The sequence below is a fragment of the Trichechus manatus genome, unplaced genomic scaffold (assembly GCF_000243295.1).
Source record: "Trichechus manatus latirostris isolate Lorelei unplaced genomic scaffold, TriManLat1.0 scaffold00016, whole genome shotgun sequence".
Taxonomy (NCBI): domain Eukaryota; kingdom Metazoa; phylum Chordata; class Mammalia; order Sirenia; family Trichechidae; genus Trichechus; species Trichechus manatus.
In genome coordinates this window covers 9,380,458-9,391,698 of record NW_004443952.1, presented here as the reverse complement: position 1 = coordinate 9,391,698, position 11,241 = coordinate 9,380,458, and the positions used below count along the sequence as shown (strand labels likewise).

Below are 11,241 nucleotides of genomic sequence, written 5' to 3'. Positions count from 1 at the left end.
AAAAACCAAAAACCAAACTCATTGCCGTCAAGTCGATTCCTACTCATCAGGACCCTATAGGACAGAGTGGCACTGCCCCATAGGGTTTCCAAGGAGTGCCTGGTGGATTTGAACTGCTGATGTTTTGATTAGCAGTTGTAGCTTTTAACCACTAGGCCACCAGGGTTTCCAAACAACTTGTTGCCATCAAGTCAGTTCTGATTCATAGTGACCCGATAAGAGACAGTAGAACTGCCCCACAGGGCTTCCAAGCAGCGGCTGGTGGATTTGAATTGCCAACCTTTTGGTTAGCAGCCATAGCTCTTAACCACTGTGCCATCAGTTATTTACATAGTGGCTGGTAATCAGAAGAGAAAGATTGTGGGTGATGACATTCATTCTTAGTCACAATTTTTTTTTTTTAATTGTACTTTAGATGAAGGTTTACAGAATAGTTTCTCATTAAACAGTTAGAACATATATTGTTTTATGACAATGGTTAACAACCCCACGACATGTCAGCACTGTCCCTTCTCAACCCCTCCTGCCTTCTAGTCTTTGTCCCTGGACTGTTGTGCCCCATTAGTCTCGTTTTGTTTTATGGGGCTGTCTAATCTTTGACTGAACGGTGAACCTCAGGAATGACTTCATTACTGAGCTAAAACAGTGTCCGGGGACAATACTCTCAGGGTTTCTCCAGTCTCTGTCAGGCCAGTAAGTCTTGTCTTTTTTTGTGAGTTAGAATTTTGTTTTACATATTTCTCCAGCTCTGTCCAGAACCCTCTGTTGTGACCCCGGTCAGAGCAGTCAGTGGTGGTAGCCGGGTACCATCTAGTTGTACTGGACTCAGTCTGGTGGAGGCCGTGGTAGTTGTGGTCTATTAGTCCTTTTGACTAATCTTTTCCTTGCTGCTTGTTCTCTTCATTCTCCCTTGCTCCCGAAGGGGTGAGGCCAGTGGAATATGTTAGATGGCTGCTTACAGGTTTTTAAGACCCCAGACGCTACTCACCAAGGTAAAACGTAGAACATTGTCTTTATAAACTGTGTTATGCCAGTTCAGCTAGATGTTCCCAGAGACCATGGTCCCCCCAGCCCTCCGCCCAGCAATTCAGTCCTTCAGGGAGTTTCGGATGTTTGTGGGGCTTCCATGACCTTTCCTTGTACAAGTTGTGCTGGCTTCCCCGGTATTGTGTTCTTAGTCACAAAAGAGAACATGACAATGACATTTGCACTGTGACAGAAAAGGTCAGGTGGCATTCAGAGGCCTTAACTGCAAGGCTGTTTGCATTCTGATCATTTATACGTCCTGGGGATGTCATTGGCACTGATGCAGAAAGACTCGGTCCAGAGTTTACTTAGAAGAAAGATGGAATTCTTATTTTTCTAAATGTTGATCATCTCTAGAACAGTGATTCTCAACTGGGGGTGCAAAGAGTACATATTAGAATCTGAGTGGGAGGAGATACACTTGAAAAACATAAAATACTTTCATTTTAAAGACTCATTGTGATACAAAATACAGAGATTCAAGCTTGATATTTTGTCCGACAGGCAAGTGGAGAATATGGAATGAGAAAGCATTCAGAACAAGCTGTAGAACCAAGGTGGTGCTCAGACATATTTGTTAGCCAAGGATGTGATTTGTATTCCATGTTCAGTGCCATTTGTGCCATGTCAGTGCCTACTGGAAACACTTAGTGTTTTCTGTTTTAAGATGAGTGTAGGTTTTTATTTTAAAGCAAGTTCTGATTTTGATTTGCTATGATGTGGCAAATGGAATCCCTGGATGTGCAAATGGTTAATGTGCTCAGCTGCTAATGGAAAGATTGGAAGTTCGAGTATACCCAGAGGCACCTTGGAAGAAAAGCCTGGTGATCTACTTCTGAAAAAATCAGCCATTGAAAACCCTATGGAGCATAGGTCTACTCTGGTGCACATGGGGTCATTGACTCTTGGAACTGACTCAACAGCAACGGGTTATGATGTGGCAAAAAACTGGGGTGGGAGGGGCTCTGATGAACGTGGGAAGATGAAGCAGCAGAGACAATTCTCTTTGGAAGTTTGGCTATAAAGGGGAAGATGGGAAATAGAAGTTTAGCAAAGGAGCATTTTGGATGTTGTTTCAAGATGGGAGAGGCTTGAGTATGTTTAAAAAGTAGATAGGAAAATCCAGTAGAAGAGACGGAAGAAGCAGGAGAGAACAGACAATGGATAGATAATGGATAGAGTGAGATCCCTGAGGAGATAGGAGAGCATGAGAACCTGAACACAGAAAGGAAACAGAAGGACAAAGAATGGGTGTGATGCAGATTTTAGAATCCCTGGCAGGAAGCTGAAGGATTGCAGGTCATCAGGGCAATTACGGGGCAGGTAGAAAACAAGTCCCTGGGTAGTGCAAACCATTAAGCACTCAACTAGTAGCCAAAAGGTTAGTGGTTCAAACCCACCCAAAGGCATCTCAAGAGACAGGCCTGGTGCTCTGCTTCTCAAAGGTCACAGCCTTCAAAACTCTATGGAGCAGTTCTACTCTGCACACATGGAATCACCGTGAGTCAGAATTTACTCAATAGCAACTAACATCAGCAAACAACTGGATTTGTCTATCTCTGTGAATACTTAAATGCCAATGCCAAATTTGTACAAACTTCTTCTGTTCTATACTGAAGTTTGTTGGTGGCCAAATAAATATTCTATATTTAGAAACCTTCACCCTACTTTGAGAAAACACTTTTTCAAGTTTTTCAAAAAAGCAAACTTGCTATTGAGCTTTTTTTTTTTTTTAACACATAGTTGAAGCTGCGAAGACATTGAATTGGAAATATAAAGCCTCAAGCCTCAAATACCAATCTTCTTGTTCAAGTATTCGTACCAAAAATCAATTTTTTAAAAATGATTTTCTCATCATGATCATGCTCTAGAGGACAAGGATTTTGAGATCAGTTTCCAAGAAAAACAAATTCCAACCTCATCTGGTCCAGCTGCAGAATAATTCAGGCTTTTTCTTGTGTCAGGGGTAAACCCAAAAGTTCCTGGGGAAAACTCTTCCTTCCTGATATTCTTTGCCAGAAAAAGGTTCAAGAAAGGTTTAAGTGACACAACTTTGAGTCAATTACATAAGAAAAATTTTAGAAAATTATGCTGGGGAATTTAGGGTAAATCACTTTATCACCAAGAAGAGAACTGACTTTGTATGCCATTAAATAATTCTCGACCATGAGTGTTTGCTGATTTTTCTGGACCTCTGGCTATGTAAACCAAGCAATGGCAGACCTGACTTTGAAAATACTGTGCCTTCCACACTACATAAGATGCAAGGCTGTGGCAAGCCAGTACCCTCTGGGCCTACACAACCACCATACTAACCCATTGTTGTCCAGTCGATTCTGACTCATAGGGACCCTATCGGACAGAATAGAACTGCCCTATAGGGTTTCCAAGGAGCAGCTGGTGGATTCGAACTGCCCATCTTTTGGTTAGCAGCCGAGCTCTTAACCACTGCACCACCACGGCTCCACTAACACAATAGTAAGGTTAAAAAAATACTATATTTTAAAGATCAAAATACATTTGTTCTCCAAAAATTGCCATCATTATTTTTCTCAGCCATGATGGTAGTTTTCAGGACACATAACCACCCCAATCCAAAGTACAGACCTTCACCATCATAAACCTAGTAGCACTAGGCAGTACAGAACTGCAACATCTGGGTGCACTGGAGAAGACTTTTGAAGTCAAGACCTGGGTTCTGGTTTAGCTCTGCAATTTAACGGGCCATGTGGCCTTAGCCAAGTCTCTTCCAGCTCTGTGTCGCTTATCTCTGAAAAGTGGAAACTGAGTTAGGTGATCTCTAAAGTCCATTATGCTCAAAATTGCATGACTCTATGCCTTTTAATGCTGGTTATAAGCCCTCTGTTATATAAATAAGCATTTCATGGTCAATCAAGTTTATAAAAATCCCATTTGGCCATAGGGTTATTTTCTCTTTTCCTGATTAAAAACGCCTCTTATGACCCCAAAAGAAGCATCTGTTTATGGAGACCATAGATTTTTACAGGTAAACCAGCGAAGATCAGTAGTGATAGTTGTGGTTACCTAATTTTCCATTCCATTAAAAATAAATTCCAACTTCCAAGAGATCATAGAGTAAAAGATTTAAGTAAGACTGCTTAGATTTCTGAAACCCAGCAACTCTTTAAAAACCACCCAGAAATGAACCATTTGTCTAAATTTTCTTAGCAATATACAGTGAGCTGGCAACTGTGCTACCCTTTAGATAAAAAGGACACAAAATTGGTTTGGATGCCAAGATCACACCTCAGGTCTCCAAGTGTGTTATACTAGTCCTATCGGGAAGCCAAAAACTGAACCTAACTGGAAAAAGTTTTCCAACTCTAGGGAGTTTGGCGCTATGTGGTGTGTACGTGTGAGAGAGAGAAAGCAGAAGCAAGTAAGAGAGCACCACATGTGCTTTAGAAGTTGCATTACAGAAAGACTGGAAAAGGAAAAGCACTTTGCTGATCAAAACAAGAATTGTTCCTTAACTAAGAGAAGTGGTTAGTAGTTTTAGGGATTGAGTTTTAAGTTGTTTGAATATATGCTTGCTGGTCTCTAACTAGGCCAAGTTTAGATGGATGGCTATGAAAAAAAAAAAGAAAATATGACATCATTAGAATTACAGGTAAGACAAGGGAAAACCCAAAGCACAGACAAGAACACAGAAAAATCTTAAGAGAGTACAGATGTCATGACATTTATTAAAAGGCATGCTACAATGCTATAGTTGTTAGGAAAAGAGATTAGAGATACCAAGTAATAGTCAGCAAATATACAAACTGAAAGAGAATGGAATATACTGTAGTGTACAGAAGCTTGAATTAACCATGCACTACGCATTTAGAAAATATGTTTTTTAATATTTCATCTTCTCTTTGCATTTATAACATAATTCATATCAACAATCACAGAATCCTTTTCTTCCAATGTCACAAACTGTGTTACAAATGAAAACTGGTACTGCTGCTTATCAAAATATACAAGACAATTGATGTTTTATATAAAACCACTTTATATGTTAACTTGTTCCCAAAAACCCTTTTTTTTTTTTTTTGGCCCGGTTAAAAAAAAATGTTGTTACAAATATTTACAGCATTTTCTTCTGTTAGATGAACATTCTTACAGACTGAAAAAGGGAATTTTATGAACAGATCACGTAAAATGCAAGACAATGTCAGAGGCTCCTAGCTGTGCTATTTTTTTCTTGAATACAGTACTGAAAATGCCCATCAAACCCTTGTCATCCTAATCAATTCTGTTCACATTTAAACTCCCATTTTCTTTAAGTAGTCTATTCACTAATAGGAAATAGAAAGTAAAGGCCGCTTTGCACTGGGTCTTCTTTCAGAAAAGAGCTTGGAAAAAAATGCTTAACAGAGAGGAGTTAAAACCAGAACAGTCTTTGGTCAGAGCAATGAGGTGACATTTTGATGAAAAACTTTGCTTGGTCAGCAATCTTTACAATCAGTACTTTCTGGATGTGCGATGGATTTTTAAAAGATCTGGGTAACAACGGTAAAGAAAAAAAGGCCAGAATATGATTTTTTAAATGATACCAAAAAAACGGTTATTTAAATATCTTATTACAACTACTACATAGATACAAGAACTGAAAATAACACAACAAAAAAAATCTGTTTACAGTGCTGATGTAAGCTTACCGTAAGCAGCTATCAATTAACAACTATTATCACCAAGGTCACTGGACCAGACAAATATCCCTGTTCTCTGGAACATATGCCTCAGGTTACAAAAACTAAGATGAATAACACAAAGATTTAGATCAGCTCTGTTACTGGATACCTGCACAATGTTACATGATGAATATTATGTGATAAAGGCAAAAGTGTAACTGAGACCTCAATTATACAGTTACAATTTTTTGCTTGTATGAATAGTCTGTGGGACAACATTCTTTTAAAACTATATAGCACATACTTCCTGAAAACCAGAATACTGATACTACCTTAGTCTGAAATAGAACAAAAAGTCAATTAAGACTACCGAAGAAGGCACATAAACTTTGGTCCTGTTTTGTTTTTCTCCCTCTATAAAACTCCCAAATTAATATTTCAGTAATCTTCTATTTTTTCAAACCATTCGCAACAACTAGTTGTTACAATTTGCTCTGAAAAAAAAGACTGCAAATAGTCTTGTATGTAACAACACAGCTCTTTTAAAACACAGCTGAGTTATATTTGCTTTAAAGGAAAAACTGTGCAATCTAAATTGTATTTCTTTTTGCACAACAGTAGAATATTTTAAGTCTGGCAGTTTTATTCTACTTAACAACAGACAAAGGAAAGGCCAAGAAAAATGCTTTTAAGTATAGTCATGCTGTCTCTTGTTGATTTTAAAAATAGCAGTACACATTAGGTTTTCTAACAGATAGGCTGATAGTTTGGGAAACTTACGAGTTTTTAAGTGACTCATTGGAGGGGAAAAAAACTTCTAAGCTTGTCATCTTTTGTCCAGAAAATACTTACTGGGAACAGAAGAGAAACTGTGTGACAATATACTCAGTGTATAAACACTGCTGCTTAATGACACAGAGGCTTTGAAAAGTTTGTATGAAACTCACAGAGACACTCATGAGAGCTACTTCTAATCAACTGAAACAAAACCTACACTCAACTTGATCACTATCCTAGGTAGAGCCAAAGTAGGCCTTGCTCCGATAAGGAATTAGGCAAGCAGAAATTGTGTCTCTAAAAACTGTGAGATCTGCAGCTCTAAACAGCAATCTGACACATCACTCCAAATAACTAATTACAATTTTTAGTCTTAAACAAAGAATTTATGGCATTTTATAAGAGCTGCTGGGTAATTTGACTCTCTGGTAAGTTATCAATTAAGATAACTGGCTCATTCTATTTGTATTTTACAAAAAGCACATTGTACTGCTGTTCAAGTTATTTAAATCTCAAAGTAGAACTTTTTGGCATAAATTGCTATTGTTAAATGTGTACTGCTATTTTTTAAAGTTCTGAATATATATACTTTGTGTAAAAGTCAAAACACCTCCAAAAGTGTTAAGACAATACTTCTTAAAGTAAATAAACTTAAAAATAGGATACTATGACAGATCAACAGCGAAAAACCATTGCTTAGAAGATAGGGAATAAATGCATGCCAAAACAGAAATACACAGATCTAGTTTTTCTACCACTCTGATTTTTTATATTTTTACAGAAACCATGCCAACACAAAGACTGTAGACCTCTATAATTCAAGGGCAAATAGCCAAATATGGACAACATCCATGTGCTACAGCTAATTTTAGACACAAATTGATGGCTTCAAACACGCTATTTTTAAAGAAGAATATCCCACTTTTCCAAATCTTAATTTGATTAATTTTGTCAATTAAAATGTATGTAATGTGCATGTGTATGTACAATATTAGAAGAGTGTATGTACGTATATACATTTATCTATACACATACACAAATCCCTGAAAAGGATTCAAATGTTCTCTCAGATTTAAAGGCCATTCCCTGCTTCAAAATTACATTCAACACCATTATGATCACCTTCCTGCTCTCAGTAACTTTTGCTATACTTACACTGAATAAGAATCATGACTCAATAAATTACATAGTAATTCCTAACCAAAACAAGTGAAATAGTCCAATGTAACATGCCACTGAAAAATTATAATAGTGTGGGAAAAAAAACTGAAGCAAATTTTGGAAGATTTCTCAAAGAAACTTTTTTTTCCTCCCCTTACTCAGTGTTAGATAAAATTATATTTTGTAAGTGGAAAACAAAAAACAAAAAAACCCAACTAGATAAATCCTTCTACCTATCTATTCAGCCAGAACTAAATGGATCCACCTGAAAGGTCTCACTTCAGTGTCGCCCTTCCTATTCTACCAACTACTGTTGCTCAGTGTTGGGTGAATTCTGCTTTCAACAACTTATAGTATCTCTTGCAGTCTCCTTCTTTTTGTAATATTTCTCTTGTAAGAACCTCCCTGTGTTCAAATTAATTGTTGGAATGTAACAAAGAGATTGAGATACTCTTGTAAAAGCTGAGATAAGCCACTCTGAGAATCTGAAAAAGTTTAAAGGGGGTAGACAAAAATGATCCTTTCGACAAATTCTGCTTTTAAAATATCTGATCAAGCTTTGAAGGAACAATGAACAAAAGCAAAGTTTCTTATTAAAAGGAAACAATCTTACATTATACAGTCACTGAAGTAACATTAAAATGTACTCTTAACAGTCAACCAGAGGAAGGGAGGGGGAGATAATCTACTTTCTCATACTCCAAATATGTGGGTAATCAGTAATAAAGTTACACTAACAAAGAAAAACGCAAGTTCTTACTTAAGTACTGAAAAAAAACAAGTAATCCTGAGACAAATTCTGATGGGTGATAAAGATGAGACAAGATTCATAAATTTACATTTTACATCCCAAATTGGAATGCTATAACTGGCAATGACTGCTACCAGGTACAATGTGAAGAGGCCTACAGGTGTGCACTGAGTTATTCTGAAAACCACTCACCTTCCCCCACCCAATGTCTGCACCAAAGCACCAAAAAATTTGAATAAAAACTATTACTTATTGAAAACCATTTAAAATCGCAATGAAAAAAAATCTTTAAAATCCTTACTAAAACAGGGAAAAGAAAAAAGCAAAAGAAAATGCTCAACAAGCCCACAATACAGCTTTCAAGATACTTAGATAAAACTCTAACCTATTGTATCATAAGCACATAATAAGGCACATAATAAGAAATTAAGTAAATACACAGTAATTCTGAATAAGTACTAGAGATTATAGTGGTACAAAAAACCCTTGAGATTTTTTTTTTTTCTAAAAGAAGACCTTACCAAAAATAACTTTTAAAAAATCTGTCAAACCATATGATAGACCTGAATATTTTCCTTAAGACTGTAAACTTTTTTCTGAAAACAACTGTAAAAAAGTAGTTTATAAGTAGGATTATTTCTCCTTTTAAATTTTCCAAGATATTATATTACTTGACAAATAAGTGTCATTTTGAAATTTAAAACATGATTTTTTCCTAATAAAATTACTAATTATTCTGACACATTAATAGATCCTGGTTAGTCTTGCTTAATTTCCCTGGGGACAGTGGAGACACTTCATTTCTCCAAATAATCTTCAAAAGTTAAATATGTGCATTATTCAAAGGAGTGTCATCCAGTGAAAAAAGAAACAATGAAAGAAAACATGCATGTTTATAAATTTGCTTCTAATACAAGTCAAATTGTCTATGCATAATAATAACAACTATTAATATATGGCAAATAATTTATAAATGAACTTCATTTTCTACAGAGGTCAAATTTCAGAATCATAAAGTTAAAAAACTTGGTTGTAAGTAATTTAAATCACATACATCAAAGTCTATATGTTTAAATTTCTCAAAGTAGAAAGGAGTTTAGAAATGTTGTATAAGGCGGATCTGGACTCAAACTAAAAGAAAATCTGTCCTCTTGAAATTCAATTCAATACAGGGAATTAAATTATTGAAAAATATTTTTTCCTGAAGGTTATTTTCAAAGAAACTGTGGTGTAAAGGAAAAACAAACCTTTGATCACATATTAGCAGGGGGAAAAAAGAATATCCCTTGATTTTTTTTTTTAAATATACTTGAATATCAAACTCAGCAAGAGTTTTTAGTTATTTCTGTGAAAGAGGCAGAATTGGTCTTGAGCTGTTTCAGTCTATGTCTGAAGATTTTACTGAATTTATGGTCCAGTCTTAGGAGAAAAATTCACAGATAAGTCAGATTGTGGATTTTGAAAAGGAAACTCTGAGGTGGTGATTTTCTCCAAGGTCATGGTTATGAAGCTCAACGAGGGCCTGGATTGCTTCTTCCACGGATCCCAATTGAATGAGTGCCATTTTGCGATCTTTCCTGAAAATAATAGAAGAAATATTTAGAATTCTGCTTCCCAACCTCCTTGTCCCCTTCCCCAGAAGACTTCACTGAATTATTTAAAAATTTTGTATCCCATTAAATAACATTAATGTCTTTCTTGAAAAGGACTTACTGAAAGAATTTAAAGGCCTTCACTGAACACCCAGCATCTGTGAAAAGGTTCTTCAGATCATCCACTGTAACAGAAGGGCTGTGAAAACATCACAGAGAGGTAAAGTCAACTATCTCAGTTCCAAATCTCAAATGAAGCAAAGATTAGGTGATCATCAAATCTCTAGAGTTATTTCACATTTCAGACAGAGACTAATTAAGCCATGCAATGACAACATGATTCGCCTTAGACACCCTTCAAACTTGGAAGAGAGATCACTCCCAGAGATCACATTATAGCCATACGACAGACAGGCTTATAAAATTAACAATAACACCAGTGAGGAGTGTACACCTCAGAACAATCAACTGTACGAAACCTAAAGAGCAGCATTTGCCCAAAAGTAAAGTTCAGAAGGAAGGTACGAGCAGGAAGGTTGGACGAATGGACACGGGGAACCCCGGGAGAAAGGGGAAAAGTGCTGGCACACTGAGGGGTTTGCAACCAATGTGATGAAATGAGTTGTGTATAAACTGTTGAATGGGAAACTAATTTGCTCTGTAAACTTTCACCTAAACCAAAAAAAACATCATTTGCAAGTGCCCCAAAAGGTGTTCAAGGTTGACACACACATGTCCTCATACAATGGAATTTTTGTTTCAAATCTCTGCAGAAGACATGGACAGGTACATAAAGGGCAAGAAATTCTTTCTATTATTTATTCTTTCAAAGTGATTATTATCCATGCCACTGGCTTCAGCAATTAACTCTAATACTTCCCTAGCTCTGACTTGTCTGCTATGGTCTAGAGTTCTACACTTTCAACTGCTTTCAGGGTAATTCTGAAGAGATGGATGTGGTAGCCAGACTCTAAGATGGTACCCAATTATTCTTGCCTCCTAATATTCACGTTCTTGGATCATTTCCTCTCATACTGAATAGGGATACCTGCTGTCATCATTAGGATATTGCAAAACTGACAATGTGTGACTTCTGAGGCTAGGTCATAGAGACAGTGCAATTTCTGCCTTGTCCTATTTCTTGGACGAAGCCAGCTGTCATTTCACGAGGATACTCAAGCAGCTCTATGAAGAGGTCCTCGTGGCAAGAAACTAAGAGTTTCTGTCACCTTGGAAGCAGATCCTCTAGCCCCAGTCAAGCCTTCAGATGACTGCAGCCCTGCCTGACACCTTA

General features: G+C 36.8%; 1 protein-coding gene across 8 annotated transcripts in view; it reads right to left on the bottom strand.

Annotated features, from left to right (window-relative positions):
* Positions 1 to 4,912: 4,912 nt before the first annotated feature.
* PTBP3 (polypyrimidine tract binding protein 3) overlaps positions 4,913 to 11,241 on the bottom strand; it is an 89,558-nt gene continuing 83,229 nt past the window's right edge. For all 8 annotated transcript variants that reach the window (XM_023727384.1, XM_023727383.1, XM_023727380.1 and 5 more), the window contains 2 exons: positions 10,069 to 10,146; positions 4,913 to 9,932 (listed from right to left, as the gene is read on the bottom strand). In XM_023727384.1, the coding sequence (XP_023583152.1) occupies positions 9,800 to 9,932; positions 10,069 to 10,146 (211 nt within the window). In that variant the 3' untranslated portion in view covers positions 4,913 to 9,799. The remainder of the gene's footprint in view (positions 9,933 to 10,068; positions 10,147 to 11,241) is intronic.